Source organism: Numida meleagris, chromosome 23 (genome assembly GCF_002078875.1).
Source record: "Numida meleagris isolate 19003 breed g44 Domestic line chromosome 23, NumMel1.0, whole genome shotgun sequence".
Lineage (NCBI taxonomy): Eukaryota > Metazoa > Chordata > Aves > Galliformes > Numididae > Numida > Numida meleagris.
The window spans coordinates 3,438,692-3,457,701 of record NC_034431.1 but is presented as its reverse complement, the minus strand read 5'-3'; the positions used below and the strand labels follow the sequence as shown (position 1 = coordinate 3,457,701).

Sequence of the window (19,010 nt, the reverse complement as noted above, 5' to 3'; positions counted from 1 at the left end):
GAAAAGGTCAGTTTTGTGTCTGGAAAGCGTAAGACAAAATTCAAGTGTTTTAAATGCGGGAAAAAAAAAAACATTCCAGATTGAAATTAATTTTATACCCTTTCTAAGACCAATCCAAAATGCTTTTGTTCGTAGCTGGTATTTCAGGAATTAGTACAACCAAAGGCACCTGGTCTGGTTTTACGGACTGGAACGCTCTTGGAAAGCAATCAGATACGATTTGGACAAAAACAATGGAGGCCCAGACACAGAGGCTGCCCTGGGAGAGTATACCAGCTGTCTGCTCAGTTTCAAACCTCTAATCATGTTCTTGGAGAGAAAGCAAGGGGACCTGTTAGGGGTTGCCGAGCTCCGAGCTCAGGGCCAGGTCCAGGCGGTGGAGCCCGCGAGCGGGAGTCGGCCCCAGCGCCTCGGACTTGAATTTCTGGCACCCAGACAGCAGTAAATGAGACCGAGTTTCTGAACATTCACCACGGGCTGGGGACGAGGCAAGGGGATTGAAAACAGTGGCGTGAGCAAAGAGGAAATACTGGAAATGGGGAGAGCAGCGGGACGAAGGCTGGCAGCGCACAGATGGGCAGAGCACTGGCTGGCATGGCACGCATCGCTCCCAGGGAATCCAGACCACTGGTACTGCCTCAAAGCAAAGCAAAGCCTCGGACAGGAACATCCAAAGCCCCACCATGCCCTCCTTTAACTCTTTAAATCTTTACCCCTGCTTGCAAACTACACAGGAGCGTTCAACAGCTGGCAGGCTGCAAAGCCGCTCCTTCACAGATCATTCCGAGAGTCCCTGCTGCTCTCCCCGTTGATTTCCTTGGGCCGTGCTTTGTCTCAATGCAACGTGTGACACACATCACATGAGGATGTCTCACTTTGGCTTGCATTCACCCCAACGAGATGCAGGCAATTACCCGAGCCCCTTGTTAGGAGTCTAATCCTCTTGGGCCCTGCAGAAGATCAGCAGTGACTCCACAGGTGATTCAGCCCACCCCACCGGCCTCTATGCTACTAACATGGGTACACCAGAAATGAGGAGGGGTGAAGTCATCCAGCCTTGTGCACGCAGGATTCTGATCTCCATAGAGGACCTCCTGCTGCCGTCACTAAGCAGTAAAATGCCTAACATGGCTCACAGCAATTCCACCTCTCTGTAATACATTCTGTCAGCTCATCATAATCTTAAAAGAAACCTTTAAGTGCTGGGAGGCACTCTGGTTTCTCATTAGGTACAGCCAGATTTTGTGGCATCACATGCCATTTCAGTCACACTAACCTGGCTCATGCTGCTCTAGCTTTAAACATATGTACTTGGGTTCAGTTTTTCCACTCAGAAGATAACCTCTATGGTTTCCACCCTTTCAGATACACTTCAGAAGAAAATCAAGTCATGTCCTCACCACCCAATAGACTGCTGGCTCTGAGTCCTATCTTCCCTTCACAACAGCTCCCAAACCAGCACGCCTCATAAAGAGCCCTGGCACCTTGCTCTGCAGCATGTTCAATACCCTGCAGTGATGCCCCGGATCTGTCCCCTTTCTGCTCGGCCCTGGGCCCTCCTTATGATCAGCAGGAGAGGCGGGCGCTCTCAGAGCAATATTCAATCTGCCAGGAGTCTGAGTTGCATCCTGCGCCTTATTTCTCTCCGCTGACACAAAGGTATGCTTGGTGGAACAGGACTGTGACGCAGGCCACCCAGTCTCGTGCTTCATGTTACAGCAAATCTACAACTAAGAGCTTGCACATGCAACGTGAGAGAATATGAATAGCTCCGGAGTATTTGCACTATAAAATGCTACACGCCTGAGAGGTTTTTGGACTCCAAGTAAGCCACAAATATGAAGTGTGAATGGTTTACACTGGCACCTGGTCTTCTCAGCAGCTGAATATGCATAAACCGTGCTGCAGTTAACCAAAGGAATGATCAAAGCACCAGGAAGCTGTCAGAGAAGTGAGTCCTGGTTACGGGAACTGTAACGAACCGAAACTTTTGAGGAGCGTGAGTCAAATCCTGAGCACCAGACTAAGGCATAACTTCTCCTGAAGTTACCCAAGACACTGGCTCGCACCAATTACAGATCTGGTCCTGTTTGAAATGCTTTCAAAGAAACCAAATTGCATTCAGCTTCTTAGGAACGGCCCCAGATCTCAGCTGCAAATTACCAGCATCCAAAGACAGAAATCAAAGCACAGCATACTTGAAGGTATGAATCAGCAAAAGAATTCCTGGATTTCTAGGATGGATTTGATAAGCTTGTTGTTCATTGCACTGTTATTGTTATTTGTGTTTTTTAGAGATCTCATAGTGATCTCAGCACTTTGCAAACAATGTCAGAATTCACATCCTTTTCCACGCAAAGTACTCATCTGGGTTAATGCAAAAAGCTAAAAGCCATCCAAAAAAGCAGAAAATCCAAAGCTGACTCAGTTTGCCTCATTATAAAGCACTTTCTGAAGCATCTTCTCATCAACCATTTCCTTACTAGAAATCATTTGACTTAACACCACTTTTAAAACCTTTTCCGTCTTACAACTACGTAACTCCTTTCTGAAACAAGCCGACTTCAGTTGCAGCATTTTCAACACCTTTACATCCGAATGCAGACCCGGATTCAGCCCTCAGGATGCTACTCACAGAACTCAGAGTCCCTCCAGGGAAGGGGCTGACTGATCACAGCGGTGATTCTACGACATGTGCAATGCACAGCACTGCTGCTGCCTTTGAATACAACTTCAGCCTCGCCTCAGCGATCCCTCCTTTGCGGTGGCATTCCCTTCTCATCCAGCTGCCAAACGGAGATCTGAAAGGAACATCATAAACATTGATTTTTTTTCCTGCTAAAGCATCCAAAACCATATCCGAGATAAACAAACAAAGCAAAACACTTGGCCTGAACCATATCCTGGCTCCAAGCAAATCTGGATAAGAAATTTGTGGTTGAGATCAGTGATTTTATACTCAGTGAAGTAAATCTATCTCAGATGCGCCCGTTTCTGTGATTCTGGGAACCAAAATGTTTGGTGGCTTGGTTAACATCCTTTGGCATCGTTTTGGATGTGACCCACAGGTAGGTCTGTGCCATAGGGTCAGGGACACCCCAGCTGTATCTGAGAGAGCTAATTCAGACCCAGAAACACCAAGCTGCATGGAGGAAGATGTATGTTTTACATCGACAGTCTAGTTTCTGGAATCAGAGCATCTCTGTGACCCTGTGCCAGAGCTAGCTTTGGGATCTATTCTGCCCCAAGGACATGCCCTTAAACCTGGGCACATCTCACTTACCTTTAGGAACCTGCCTGAGGTGCCTCAAGTGAGAGACATCCCCAAAGCACTCATGTAATCAACAGCCAGAGGTACCTTTGGAGATGCCAATCTCTTGCATTAGCTACAATGCCTTCGGGCAATTCAAGCCCAATGATCTAAGCCAGCCAGTGCCTCAGATCCAGCTTTCCTTTGTGCTCTGTTACCCTGGCAGCTGTTTGGCTCCTACCCAAAACTGGAGAACCGTGGGGATCTTGCATCACAGCCCAAGCTTTTCAAATAGCATTATCTGCAAAGCCGTAAGGACGTATGCGTATCATCAGTTCTCATACAGAGCATCTTTCCTCCCCATCGATTTTCCATCACTGCTCTAACTTCCAGGAAACACAAGGGATTTCCTATGGCACGTGGGACTCGATGGCAAGACACTGCTAAAACCAAAGACAGTGAGAGGCTGCAGAGCTCCAAATGGGCTGCCCCTTCTACTCGTAGCTTCCACTGAGTCCAACTTTTGCCTAAAAAGAACTAATTAACACTGGACAACCCTATGGCAATTCCTCATCTGCTCTGGAGCAGAGGAGCCCATCGCTGTGGTGATACAACATTAAAGGGCTGGGTCCAAAATGCTTTTCTGGCAGGCAGATGCATGTGCCAGGCCAGAATCAGGGATGCCAGGCGAGCTGGTTGTAACTCTGGTGGAGATGCTTTGGGCTTACCCCAGTGCCACCGAGATTAGCCCTGGCCTGCAGCCTTTGAGGAGAGCTCCATCCTGGCGGGCAGATGGCTCGCCTTCTAATTTGGAGGGGCTGAATGACTTTGCAAACCTTTGATTCCTGACTGATGTATTCACTTCAGGAGACACAAAAGTACAAAATCTCAGCATGGAGTGACTCCCGTGCTTTCTTTTTCCTTCCTTCCCACCCCCCTGCGCCTTGTCTTTTCTTTTCTTCTCTCCCTGGACAGTTTTATAATTTTGGCATGCAGCCAGAATGTCTGTCCTTATTAGCTTGGGCTGGCTGTGAAACACCTGCAGCCCATTATAGCGGGAGGATGAAAAAAAGTCAACTGTCATAGGTAAAGTAATGACCACTTATTTCTTTGTTTTAACATGCTGAAGGGACATTCGAGAGGGGAAGGAAAAAAATGACATAGCTTCCCCATTGTGCCTGCCATTGACTGGACTCAACTGAAGACACTGGGTCGTATTTTTATCTGATAAGTGATTCCAATAAGTAGTTATACCTTCAGACCAGTAACACTTCCAGTTTATTCAATATGACAGGCGCTTGGTGCATTTGAATAGTGTCTTGCACACCTTTTTTTAATTTATGTCTTTATTATGACCTAAATAGGCATTAGGAAGAAACTTCCCTCCGGGCAGGTTATAACTAGACTGCCTACTGCCATTTCCCTCTAATACCCCAGCTGCAAACTGGCTGCAAACGCTGCCAGCTCTAGCTGAGCCTCCTTAATGGCAGCACAAAAGGGGTGTGGGGAGGGACAGATGTGTCCAAGTCCCACTGGCCACTGCCTCTACCAGAAGGGCTGCACATCTGGAGTGACCAGGGCACGGACAGGGACAGTACTCATTGTATCACTACAGGCTTTGGAGTTAAACCTTTTACAGTAAACATAGAAATTGCTTTCACAGCCTAGGCATAGGGCAGCACTGGGGAGCCAGCTCCCAGCCTACAGCGTTCCATCTCACACCAAAGTCCTGCTAACTGACCCCAAAGACCTGCTAGTCGTGGTTCTGCAGGACTTATCCATCTGAAGAAGAAATGAGCCCTCTTCACAGTTACAAAGATGTCCTGATGCACAGGGATGGCTATCACTCTGTTCTTGGTGCCTGATGAGATGTTGACAGCAAGGAGATCAAAATATCCTTCTGACTCCCCACTGTTTAGCAGCGCCACAAAAAAATATAAATACCTGTATTGAAGGAAAGGGCACAACCAGACCTCCTGGTATAGATGTCTAACTAAAGGTGCATGCATCTTAGCAGGGATGCCAGAGATAGGGTCTGGTGGGACAGCTAGAGGCCTAAATAATTTATCACGCTCCTGAACTTTGACAACAAAGTACATAGTCTAAATGCAGCTCCAAGAGTTTTGCTGCTGGCAGCAGACTCGCTCTCAAAGGACTAAATGGTATTTCAATCCCAGCTGCCCATTCAGTGAAAATGCCACAGTCATGATGTTAAGAGACCCAAGGTTCCTTCCCAAACTTCGCTGTATTTTAATCAAACTTACTTGCCTAGCTGCAAGGCAATCAAGACATTTAGCCCAGCAGCTAATGTCTTCAGTTCTGCATCGAGTGGAGTGCAGCCGTAGGAAAAAAAACATGGAGATGAAAAATTTGTCACCACAAGGGATTCTGCCAAATATTCCCAACTGCTGTCCTGGAGCACGGAAACACAATTCTGCTGTTGCACACAGGTCTGACTATTTGCATTTTTAATAATTCAAGAGTGTAATTAGTATCATGGCCTTAATCAGAGGCTGAAAATACAGCTGAAGTCATCAGAGCTTAATTAGTTTAAAAAAAAAAAATACCGCACTCTGGAAACGTCTTTAACATGAAGGTCTGTCCTTAGCTCGATGACTTAGGGTTCAGATGAACAGAACCTGTTGCTTCTGGTCCCCTGAACCAGTACCCCCCAGAATTACCCCAAATCCCTGAACAATATAAAGTCAAATCAGGTGTCTTCCCCTTGTTCTTCCTACAAATTGCCCTATGGACTCAGGGAAAACTGATCAGATTGAAGAGAACCACTTAAATTAATCTCAGGTCATCCTGCAAACTGCATGTGAATTTCCACCGAACAGGAAATACACACTCTCAGCAAAAACACCAACAAGTATCACTGGGTCTTCAGTCACGTGGGCAGGAGCACTGTCCTGAGAGCAATAACTCTGCATGGCCAGCAAAATCACTGCTTGGTAGTGGGACCATGGGAGCTACCCTGCGTGGGAGTTCACACTGCTCCCCTGCAGCCCCAGACAGGTGCTGAAGCATGGGAGGACTGGGGCAAGGGATGGACGTGGTCTGCTGGGGAATGACCACCAATATCGGGCTGATGGAGTCCAAAGCCCTGGCAACAGCCATCCATTTACTCACCAGACAGATTGATAGCATTGTACAGGACATCCTGGATGAACTTTTTCAAACAATATGTGATTTAATGGTGGGATTCATCACCACTCAATGATGCGGAGGCCAAATATATAAACAAGTTCAAAAATGGATTAGCAAAACTCATGGAAGATAGGTCAATCATAGACAATTAAATATGGTAGTCCGGATGCAACTTCCAGTTCAGGAAGTTAGTCAGCCTAATGCCCTTCCACCTCTGATTTACTTGTAAAAAGGAAGCCTGAAAAATTCTCCTGATGCCAAAACTGTCCCTTGGCTCCGAGCATTAACTGGAATCACAATACACTCTTTTTTATTGGGCAGGGGGAGGGGATTACATTTTCGTTCAGTAATGGTATTACAACATGCTATTTATCTCCCTCTGCAGCTCCTGAACCTCTGTGTAACCTCCCATCTCCCTGTCCCCCTAGGAATATCACAAATAAATTAGTGAAATCTACTGGAAGGTGATAGCAATCACAGATACTGCTAAATTCCATTTAGCGAGGAATAAGGAATCCAATCACTTATGTACATAGGAAAGGTCTGAGTGGATCATACTGTAAAAACACTCTGTCCTTCAGAGTACTGGACCAGAGGAAGGTGCTGGAAAGCCAAGATGAAAAAAATACGAGCTGGTTTGTCCCCAAGGAAAGTTCTTTGTAACCTCAGGACAGTTAGCGTTTGATTTATTCCCTGACACATGCGTGCACGGAGGCTAATTTTATATATACACACATAACATACACACATAGAGTACATTGCACACTGTGGTGCAGTGTATCTCCATCCCCTCTGGATCCTGTTAAACCCCACAGGACCCAACGAGCAGCTCACGGCGCAGGTTATCTGCTCTCTGTCCAGCTGCTGTCCTACCTGCTGCACTTCTACCCGCTGTCTCCTTTTTGAGGGTGTTTAGGGGTGCTGCTGGAGAGCAAAGGACAAGATGACAAATGAGCTAACACACAGCAATGGAATGTAAGTGAGTCTCAGCTATTTTTAATTAAGAAGCGATGACAGCTGACTAAATTCCCTGACACTGCAGTTAAAGGCTCCCTGACCCAGACATTATTGGACACTCTCCTACGACCAATATATATTGGTCCCGACGGTGCTTCTATTATTGTCCCCGCCGTCTCGACAGATGCAGGACTAACAAAATCTATGTCTATTATCAGCATGCAAATAGTGAGATAAAAGTGTGAATGCTTATGAGCCAGAGGAGGCAGCAGGTGAGAGGAGGACAATGAAGGTCATTTTCAAGGGAGTGCTGAAAGTGCCAATGTTTGGCTTTCAATAAATGTTCTAAAGGTTTGGACAAATTTAACTGCCATTTTCATTCTCGGTTGGTTAAACCAATGATGGATTGACCATGAGAGAGGCAGAGAGACAGAAAGAACAGTTCCTGCTGTAAGGCAGATAAAAGATAAGAGGTAAGGCAGTGTGATCTGTGGACTGACTTCTCTCAGCCCACAGATCACAGGGAGGGCTCCAAGGAGAAAGCTTATCTTCCCATTCCCAGACCAAAGAGCCCAGCTGCCTGGTAAGGGAATTTGGATTTGAAGGCTAGGGATTCACCTGACTGCATACAAGGATTCTTTACCTTTATTCTTGTGCAAGGCAAGAGGTGTCAGCTTTGCATTGCTCTAGCTGTCTTGGAAAGATGTCAAGAGGAAGATACCAACCACAAAAAGACAATACAAAACTCACTCACTTACTCAGGGCTTGCACAGGCAATGAATCCAGCAAGAGATCACTTTACCTTGAGCTCATTAGTTGGTTTCAATAGGACAGACAAAGAAAAGATGCCCTTCTATCCTCTCCAAAGGGTTTTGGAGAGAAAGGGTAAACTGGCAGACACGTCAAAGTCAAACAAATCACGTACAAACTTGGCACGAGCGAGACAAATACATCAAGGAACATCATCAGGAACTTTCCAGTATGGTTGCACAGTGGGAGGGGGAAGGAGATGCTTTCTGCTGTTGCTAAGACAGTTCCCCCAGCCTTACTCTCTCCCAACCCAATCCACGGGTGTTCTCCTCCCATTGGCTCACTGGCTGCATCGAATGATCATGACAGGTTTTCGTCCTCCTCGCCCTATTGGCTTCTGCCTATGGCCTATTATCAGGGGAGAGCAAATCAGACACATAATCAATAGTTTGCGAGAAGGAGCAGGGCTGCATGATGCTACATTTGCATGAAATCTCTTGCTGCTATGCCTCTGCATTCAGATAAGCACAGATTAGCTGCATCAGCCGCGCTCGCAGAGGTGAGCGTAGATGGCAGACGGATAGCAAAGCAGCGCTGCAGTGAGCTGCCAAGGAAAGGCAGCACTGCACGCTCCAGTCCTGCACAGCAGAAGGCAAGCCAGTGTGAATCAAAGACCACTAGCATCCTGCCCCAGCACCAATCTAGATGCACGCAGAAAACTTTCTTTGGTAGCCCACCTGAACTAGCATTCCCAGCTTGGGTACTCCTTAGCACAACTAGCTGGGAGAACAACAAAAAGGTGCACAGAGGGGGACAGATCTTCCCTGCAGTGCTGGAAGCGATGCCCGCTCCAGCAGGGTTGTATGAAGTTGCTTTGTTTGAAGGCCTCCAGAAGCCTTCTGGGGCGGGCAGAGAGCACGGAACCACTCCACAAGGCCACAGATAGTTGGATACAGGACAGCGTGTGATGAGTCAGCTTCCACAGCCATGCTCCTTGGTCACCACTGGCCTTCGGAGACTTGGGAACAGTGGTTTCTTCATCTTGCAGCCACAAAAACCCATTAGGCAGAAAAGCACAGCAGCAGTGGGACGGTTTCCAGTCCCACCACAGCCCAGGTCAAGGCCTGGAACCAGAAGCTGCAGATGAGTTGCAATCAGTTTCCAACTATAAGTAACGCTGCCTTGAACCAACAGCACATGTACGAAACACCCATGTAAAACAACCAGATGTTGCCAATGTCTTTAAAACCAGCTGCAAAATAAAACTGCTTAAGGATGGGAACCTCGGACACCAGGGGATCAAGTGCACCACCAACTTAAGTGCAACTGACTACTGAACCAGCCCCAGCCTTAAAGCTTTAAATTCCCTGATGAAATATCCCCAGGCATGCTGGGACACTGGGGAACAGCAGCCCTTTGGCTATTTTCTTTCACCACACAGGTGACTCAGTATCCGGACTACAGAAGAAAAGCTGGTGTTTCCTTTTCTGTCCAGGACTGCAAGTGACTGGCAGCAGCAGGAGCTCAGTCCAGCTTCCAGCCTGCTCCTAACAGAGGAACACACCAACTAAAAGAGGTCAAGGAATCCAGCAAACCCATCCATTGTGGTTGGACATATGCACCTTCAGTGTACATAGTCCATGTGCTTTTTGTCCTTTACAATAAGCAGGTTCATTTAGGAAGAGTTATAACTTAGACTGTTATAACATAATACAACTATGAGGCAAGGCAGGAAAATCTTCTCTGGAAATTTCCACTGCCAACCTATTTTTTTTTTTTTTACTGGAGGGAGCAGTTGGACAAAAAACATCAGATCAGTTAAAAAAAATTCTAAGATTCTGACCTGAATTCATTCATATTTCTGACATCCATGGGGATGGTTTCTTCAAAAAAGGATGGACCTTGAAGTTAGAAGGAAGAAAGAGAAAAGAGTGCGTATAATTATCAGGTTCAAACCCCTACTTGATCTCACTCCACGAGGACCTTGAATTAGGTCTACAGTTACCTATTTGGCTACAAGTATTTTGGGATCATTCTCCAGCTCCTATGATCTAAGTTTCATCCTAAGGCAGAACAGGAAGAATGTTCTGAGTTCTCAAAAACGTTCATGACTTCGGACAAACACATTATATTCGGCTTCAAAACAACTCCGTTCTCTTTTTGGTCTTATGTAATAGTCTAGATGTCTGTGTTTTGATTCCTCCCAATTGTGCACTCAAACTGGTACAGAGCTCCATGAAAGAAAATTAATGGACTGGAAGAAAACGTACACTTTTTTTTCTCTCTAAACCATGTGCCCCTTTCCAGAGAAGAAAAGCATGAAATTTAGCAACAACTGAGACGATAGAAATGAACTCAAATAAGAACTCCCATCGTAAGCTAGGTCTGCTTCAGCCACTCAAGAAGATAGAACCAACGAAGGAAGCCTTGTGGATCAATAAAAACCTCTTAAATAAAGTGAGAGCTCTTTTAGACTAATTCAAGAAGCATCCTACAACGAAAAAAGATTCTGTCCCTGATGGCCTGGGATCAGACTTCTTTTCTACTTACTCTTAGTGCCTACACAACAACATTTATCTGGACCAATTAGATTCTTACCAGGAACACGTAGGAAATACTCTACACAAAGGTGAAGCTGGTATGCTACAACCTATGCTGCTTTGATTATCATGGTGATCAGTTCATTTTCAATTGACCACTTCACCACCTAAGTAGGAAGGGGTTCTCCCTTACCTGGAAATGAATTCAGTCCTGAATGGCCTTGTTGAATGAGTCTGCAGCAAGAAGGCAAAAAAAGAGGGATGTGCACTTCTTCACGTCCAACCTGCAGCAGGCACAACCTGGGGCAACAACAATAAGAAGCATTAATATAAGCAACATGAATATAAGCCCAACGGATGACAGCAAACATAGGGAAGGAGGGAAATTAAACCTCTGTGCCTTTCCCAGGGATGCAGGGTGCTCAGACATCTTCTGCTATCATTCGTCTCATAGCAATACTGAGACATGCTGGACAGCCTCAACAGCCATACGCAGCAGCGCTGGCAAAGGAGACAAAGCTGGAGCTCAAGCAGAGGAACACTTGTGTTCACAGGTCTGCTTCCACACCAATCCTGCTTATGATATATCTGTTTCTGGCTCACAGCTTGGACCTCAGGGCTTTCAGGCTGCCATGCACCAGCAGTCCGGCATAGCTGGCGGAGAAGGAGTCAAGGAACCCGAGAGCCATTTCTGAGCCAAGAGGTTTTGTTCAACTTTACTTTCAACTTTTCATTTTGAAACATTTTCGTAATTCCCAGTATATTTCTTTCCAGATCTGTCTTGCTTTAAAAAAATATTGGAATGTCAGCGTTCTGCTAATTTTTGTTCCATAGAGAAATCTATTTTCTGTATGCATTTCAGAATTTTTACAAGAAACAATGCAAGAATATAGCCATCCCTTCTTAGTACATTGTCTAACGGCTCATGAAGGGTTTCAGCTTCTGTCTTTATCTGCTTCTGGTTTGTTTCCCAGCTTCATTTCATTAGTACAATTTCTGAAGGAGTTCATATTATTAATAAAGCCAAACCACAGGAACACATCTCATAACTGCTCTGTTTCTCTGATGCCAAAGGCGACTAAAAGGTCTCCAAACTTCAATTTCATCTTTTAGTAGTTCTACGCAAGGTAACTCAATGTTACTGGTCCCATTTTGCTATTAAACAGAGGCACAGAAGAGTGATAAGAACAGTCCCAGGCCATAAAATGAGTAGAAAAAGACAACCAAACCCTGAGTCCTGATCCACAGCCTCCTGCTCCGTCCCAGCGGACAACATTCTTTCCTATGATTACTATAAATATTGGGGTCTTCTGTGAAACAGGCTGAGATGCTAATTTTTGAGGTGAAACGAGCTACCCAGCATGGGAAATCATGGAAGAGAACACAATACTCTCAACTTCCTGAACTATCGTACAATAAACAGCTTCAGAACTGGTTTCCCACAGAGACACCTGTATTTTAGGAGCCGGTAAGAAACGACACGTGCGTATACACAGTCACGTTTTCTTTTTTTTCTAGCTGTATACACACACATAGCCTATATGCACAAAAATAAAATACACGAGTGTATATTAAATATATACACATATGCAAAGTTATTACAATCAGGAGGAACTTTGACGTTTGACTCAGCACGGCCTGAAAAAAAAACGCACAGAAGTTACAAGAGCCAGCAAATCCTGAGTTCAAACCCAAGATATGACTCACCAGGTCGTCGGGAGCAACTCAATACTTTCACTGCCTTGGTTTCCCCAGCTGTAAAACAGAGCTAATTACACCACAGCGCAGCTGTGGGAATGAGCTGCCTGCTCTGTGCACAGTGCTTCAGGCACAGAAAATGCAAAGACCTGCTTGACTGGGAGCACGGAGCCAAGACGCTTCCTTCAAGATGCCTTTCCCCGGCGCTCGCACGTTGCACCTGCCCACAAAAAGCCTGAGCTTCCCCCGTGTCCATTGGTCACAGCTTTCTGCCCTTCCCTCAGCACGTGCCACCCCACAGCCCTTTCTCAGCGTCACCACAACACCTGGCTTCCTCTCCATTCTATTTTTATAATTGAAGTGCTGCATGAGCCAGGAGTGCCTCTGGTGCCCATGCCGGCGGCTCTCATGAATGCTGACTCTTAAAACGGAGAGAATCGGTAAACTAACGAGTTTCTAGGCTCATTTGTTTAGAATGACAGATTGACAAACACGGTCTTTTTTACTTTTTTTCTTTTTTTACAAACAGCTTTTTATATCTCCTACTCCAAAATAAGCCCTGACCCAGCTGCACTGCCATGTTAAACAGTAATTACTCTATATAAGGCTGACCAAATGGGAATATTTGTGGGACAGCGAAATGGAATTATTTTAGGACTTACACAAACTTTCTCTGGGAGTGGCAAGGCTGGCTGTGGGTAATGTGGCGTACCTAAGAAACAAGTGGACACAGGAAGGTTTTTATTTCTTCTTCCAGGCCTCCATTAAAACCTTCTAGCTGACATTAAACCACTTTCCCAAATTTCTAGTCAGGTAAAAAGATAAAACTAAAAAAAATAAAATAAAAAAATAATTAAAAAAATCTGCACATCAGTGTTTCATCCTGGCCACATTAAGGGCGTGCTCATCATCTGTTGGCCACGTTTGGGCCCTCTGAATTGCTGCTGCTCACCAAGGAAGAGCCCATCAGCACATTAACCCCTTGCCCTCTCAAATACTCAGAGCATCATTTTCAAGGACCTAACTTGAAGCAGGTGAGAGCTTGCAAACAGAACTCCTCTCACCTGGGGCACGGCTCCTCTTGTAGGAGGGTGGGGATTTCTATGGGGAATCCTAGAGGAGGCTGACAGAGCTCGCCGGGTGGCAATGCTCCCTTCAAAAAAGCTGCAGAAATTAGTGGCATGCCATTCTGGTGCAAGCGGCAGTTTTCCAGTTTCCAAAATATCCCTCCTCCTTATGTCACGGTAAAAAAAGTGTAAAAACAGAAAGTGGTTTAGCAAGTAGGAACATTGCAATTCAAAATAGAATCAGAGAGGATTAGAGCAAATACCCAGACTGTTCTAACTTGTGTTTACGGCCCAAATACTGTACCAATTCCTGTTATTTTCAGGGCTTTCTTCCTGTGTTGTAACATTCTCTCTGGGATTAAACTTGGCCCCTGCAACACGTGACTCATCTGCCTGCAAGTCCTTGGGCATGTGCTGCAGGTTTGGCTGCTGCTCATCGCTGACGACCCATCCTACAACCTCAGGGCTCAATGCAACACATTCCACTCGGGCTTTTGCTGAAGGGGTCGGAAGAAAATGACAGCATCTGCCCTAACGCTAAATGTTCATGCTTGATTAAGGACTTCAAAAAGAAGTCAGTTTTCTGAGCAGGATGGTGGGTGAAAAAATAAAATAAAGGGAGTTTTTTTTCCAGAGAAACACCAGCCCATTTCCTAGTTAACGCACACCCTTGCAGCCAGGAATTTCAAGTTAAAAATTTGTTGCTATGGCACTCATGTTATCTGCAGCACTGAGCGCTGCTGATGGCCAAGCTAATCCCAGGTGGCACTGCTCTGCCTGCACTGATGTAAAACAGATTCACTGCTTTCAGGTTTGCTTTTCATTCTACCTGACTTTCTGTGTTGCAGAAGATAACTTCTTTTTCTGTTCCTGTCTCGGATTAGTTCTTTGCGTTACCTCTACATGATGCGATCATTCAGTACTGAACCCAACCTGATGTTCTTCGTTCTCCTTCTGTAACCTGCACAAGCACCAGCACCCCACCAAAACTCCCTTCTGACACAGTACTGCCTTCAGAGTTAGTGTGAAATTCACAGCTGAGCTCAATGTTAGCTGCAATAAGGCATAAGATGTAGCAGGAGCTAATTGAAACAATGAAAACTCAAAGAACAGAAACAGGGAAAAAAAATCAACTATGCAGAAGCAATGGATTTGTGAGCCTGGCAACAGGCTATGAGGTTTTTTAGCTCTTAATTATCACTTCAAATCACGATTAGCAAAGGTCTTCCAATAGAAGAAAAAAAAAAGATAATCACTTCCATTGACTGAATGCTGAACATCTCACCTGAGAGCAGATCCCCCCCAGCTGTTTGCCAGTGGGAAGGAGCAACCACGAACTGGGACAGCAGCTTCTGTTGTCTGGTTCAGAGAAAGGACTTCGCCAGTATTGGCAGATCCTGAAAGAGAAGGGAACTGATGCTCAGTAGTGGAATTAGAAGCGATCTCCACATTTTCCTGAGCCACTGACTGCTGGAGAGTTCAGCACTGCTCACATGCTGAATGTCTGATATCTGCCTAAAAATGACAGAGAGTCCAGGCCCGGAGAATGCAGGTAACATTGGCACAGTACATCCCACCCTCAGTAATTTTGCAGATGACACTGAGCTGGGAGGAAGGACTGGTGTGCCTGGGGGAAGGAAGGCCCGATGGAGGGATGCGGCCAGGCAGCGTGGCTGGGCTCAGGGCAGCTGCAGGAGGTTCAACAAGACCAAGTGCCAGCTTTCAGAAGAGCCCGACTCCTGCCTTCAGAGCCCCAGATTCACTCTCCTGATGCTCTGCTGACTGAGCACAGCTCCACGCTCACACTTCTGCTGTCACTGTTTGTGACCGGACTCATGTGCACGTCACTCTCAATCTCTTTTATTTTGAAGCTGTGAATCCACAGCCTTCCTTTAAAAACAACCAAATAATGATGACAAAGGAATTAAAGACACTTCAATAGAATTGTGGAAAACAAACATAGATACCTTTGGTTCTGCTGGGTTGCTGTAAAACACTCTGGTTTATCCCTTCTCTCTCAGTCATCAACATTCACCTACATGGGACAAAAAGATTTTAAACTCAAATGTTATATCTAGTTGCTTTCCAACACCTTCGAAACAGCACTGAACTTCTTACATAGATACTTTGTGCTATAACGTTGATCTATGGGGCCAACAAAGCTACAGCTAACAGCACTCACAGAGCTGGTCTGTATTCTCAATATAAGTAATAAAAGCTACAACAGCGAATGTCTGAGTTCTGCCAAAGTTGATTAACTCCTGAAGCCCATGTGTGAGAGATGGCAGCTCCTGCAGTGCCAGTAGTGCAGCGTCGTCTTAGAGCACCTTTGTACAAACACGATACCGAGCACCGCACAAATATTCTTCACTTAATTTCTACAATAACTGAGGCAGGTAGGAGGATCGCTGACACTGCTCCTGATCTTACAGAAGGGTGGAGAGGATTGTCCAAGGGAAATAAGAAAGGGGACAATGAGAACTCCAAAGCATCCTCCCATCTCTGAGAAGACGCAAGGTTTGTTTTCAAATGAGAAGATCTTTGGCATAGTTTGACCCAAAGCCAACCGAAGTTTGACGATTTGAGAACAAAATCACCAACAGACTTCAGCTCACGCTCCCCTAAAAACACGGCTCAGCTCAAGAATCCATTTTAACCATGAACTGAAGTGAAAATCATGCAAATCAATATTCCCTAAACAGTATTTTGCCTCCAGAACATTTCTTCCTCTTTGACAAAAACTCTTATCTAACGTAACCCATTTGAAGTATTGCATCTGCAGCGTTCAGCAATTAGCTCTGAAAATGGTTCTCCTGGAGTACATGGAAGGTTACACTCTGAAGTGAAATACAAAGTGCATACCACAGCATATGAAAACCTCTGAACAACGACTTTCCTCCACAAACGCTGCGATAAGGGCCAGATTAACAACGAATTCAAGCGGGCTGTGAGTGTTGGAGCTGTACATCCAGAGCTCCCTGTTACTTCAGGAAAGTGTCCCCTTCCAGTCCAACGCTGACTCCACGTTGCCCACTCGGGCCCCGAGCATCCCCAGGGATGGAGATCCCACACCACGCTGGGAATGTGCCCCAGGGCGGCACCGCTCTCGCTGTTTTGTTGTTGTTCTCCTGCTATGTCCAAGCAGAATTTCCCTTGTTGCAGCTATGACCTTAATTAATGCCCTTGGTATTGAGGCAGTAATTAAATAAAAGTACTGCTACATACAGTAGGTAAAGCAAGGGATGCCGGAACTAAGAGGGCAAACTGCCCAGCACCAAGTGTTAGCAACAGAGCTGCAAATACTACATAGGGGCCCAAACTCCACATCTTCTGTCACCTTTTAGAGCAAACAGCCTCTGATGATGTCCCAGATTGGAAAATACGAACAGGACCTCTGCTTAGGCTTCTTCTTTCTACCTGCATGCAGAGCTCCATGCAGGGAAGGAGTGCAATCACACGGGGCCAGATGTTCAGCACATCAAAATCCATCAGCTCCAGCACCTTCAGTGAAGCTATGCCAATTTACATCAGTTGATGGGGTGACCTACATATCGAAAACTTGCTTGAAGCAGCTAAGGAATATAACCCTGATTTATTCCAAATACATTATATTTAACGCTGTCACTTCTCTCTTTCATGCCAACATGCAAGCACAGGAGACAGACACATTTGGATCCTCTCAGCTGGGAATCGTGTTCTTGCAGCACTCCTAGATGATGCACATACTGTCCCTATTTGTGTTCACCCTTTCAGATGGCATGGTGCCCATGAAAGAAGCTGATTAGCGCTTGCCCTGGGCTATCAAGGCAAGGCAGTGGTATGTTTAGATCAGCAAACTGCATAACAATATAAATGTCATCTATTCTACTAGAAGCTCTGGCAGTATTCGCATCTTGTACTTCGTTGCATGTATGTGCCAAAAAAAAGAAACCCAAAGACACACACAAGAAAGACAGGCATGGGATTCACCAGCCCCCTCTGTTGCCAAAACACGCTGTACAGCAGTGGGTGCCTCATTAATCCCCAAAGACCATCTACTGGGTGTCAGATTGTATGTAACATGAACACTACTGGTACGTGTATATATAGCCTTTTTTGCTCAGCCAAGCTCACAAGCAGAAAATGAACCACAAACAGTGTGTCTGGCACAGTTCAAGACATGATCTGTACACTTGCCCAGAAAAGATGGCATTCAGCCTAAACAGAATAGCCCTGGGTGGTCACTGGCGGGTTGTGCAACATCTCTGCCGCTGGGGCAAACTGTAGCAATACCTAGCAGACACAATGGATAATGGGCTGAGGACACTGAGTGTGGGATACTACTGGAGTGCACGCCAGGTCTCTAATGGCCTGGCACTCATTAGCGTTTGATTGTTACTGGAGACCTATATGACATGAAATTATGGTCTCACTCCAGTTCCTGGTGAGCGAATGTCAGCGCCATTATCACAGCAAGCATCCATCTTTGCCGTCTTACCAAAGAAGCCGAGGGCTGAATGGGAAGAAAGGCTGATCTATGTCTCATTGTCAGTGCAGGGGGCTTTCCAGGACAGAGCTGGGGTGAGCTAGCAGGGTTCGGAACTGCTGCCTTCCCAAGCCCTATTTAATTCTGCAGCAGACGGGACAGGATGCAAAACGATACAATGCAGCAAGGATGCAGCAGAAGAGTGAGAATGCAGACAAAGGTAGGAAAGGCGATTCTCCCCGTAAGCAGAAAATTGCCACGGAATGACATACTAAATGGCTAGCAGAATAACACACCCAGATCATCAGAAACTGCGCTGCAAATACGTAACTCACCAGGACACTGCAGCAAATTCAAGGAACGTTCTCTGCAGTTTACGTGCTGTTCATGCAGTAGGAACAAGCAGCTGCACTGGAGCCAACCCCAGCCTTCCATGTCCATGCACCCAGCAGCCTCAGGCACTGCCCTCAGCACTCAGGGGTCCTCCAGCAGTTTCCTCCTCCACAAACCCAAGAGCTTTCCACACACTTGGTAGCAATTGACAACCAGATGCTTTACCTTGCCCACTGATGCTTTCTCAGTGTTAGATTTTCATGACAAACAGGCAAACCACCTGAACTAACCGCTGTGCCAACCACGCTTTAGGAGCATCCAGCTCTGAGATATCCCTTCGTGCTCCTGTATAACTGCGTGGAATTGCTGTTTCATTGCACAAGTCTCGGGCCAACGCTAGAACCACAGCACAGACTGCAGGAGCACACAGTGACTCTCTAAGGAGATTATGCAAAGTGTCACTTAGCATTAAATCTCTATTTGAAAATGGGAGCTTTTCATTCTTAGCTATGCTAACGAAAATCAGAAAAGATACTTTGGATTTCTGATATTCAAGCGGAGCCCTCAACTTTCTGAGAGTCCTTAGTCATGCCCTTATTCTACCGCATATCCCTCAGAAATTCCTATTTACACTGCTCTCTGTTAGCTACTTCTTTTATTTCTGAAACCAGAGACCTGTCTGAACTGCTCTGTTTGATAACCAGTTCCCAGATGCATAAAACTTATATTGCATAAGAGGACTTCCACCTTGTACTGAAGTTTACAGGAGGGAGATATTGAAAAGATTACGAAACGTGACA

General features: G+C 45.8%; 1 protein-coding gene across 34 annotated transcripts in view; it reads right to left on the bottom strand.

The window, feature by feature from the left end:
- Positions 1-19,010, bottom strand: part of LOC110387542 — a 143,065-nt gene that overhangs the window by 57,653 nt on the left and 66,402 nt on the right. For 22 of the 34 annotated variants that reach the window (XR_002432570.1, XR_002432577.1, XR_002432579.1 and 19 more), the window contains 4 exons: positions 15,380-15,447; positions 14,698-14,809; positions 10,841-10,947; positions 2,636-2,801 (listed from right to left, as the gene is read on the bottom strand). Coding sequence is in view for 1 of the 34 variants with exons in the window: in XM_021375743.1 (XP_021231418.1) it covers positions 10,841-10,947; positions 13,008-13,057; positions 13,410-13,578; positions 14,698-14,809; positions 15,380-15,443 (502 nt within the window). In the remaining 33 variants the exon portion in view is untranslated. The other 12 variants (XR_002432566.1, XR_002432560.1, XR_002432563.1 and 9 more) reach the window with 12 other exon arrangements.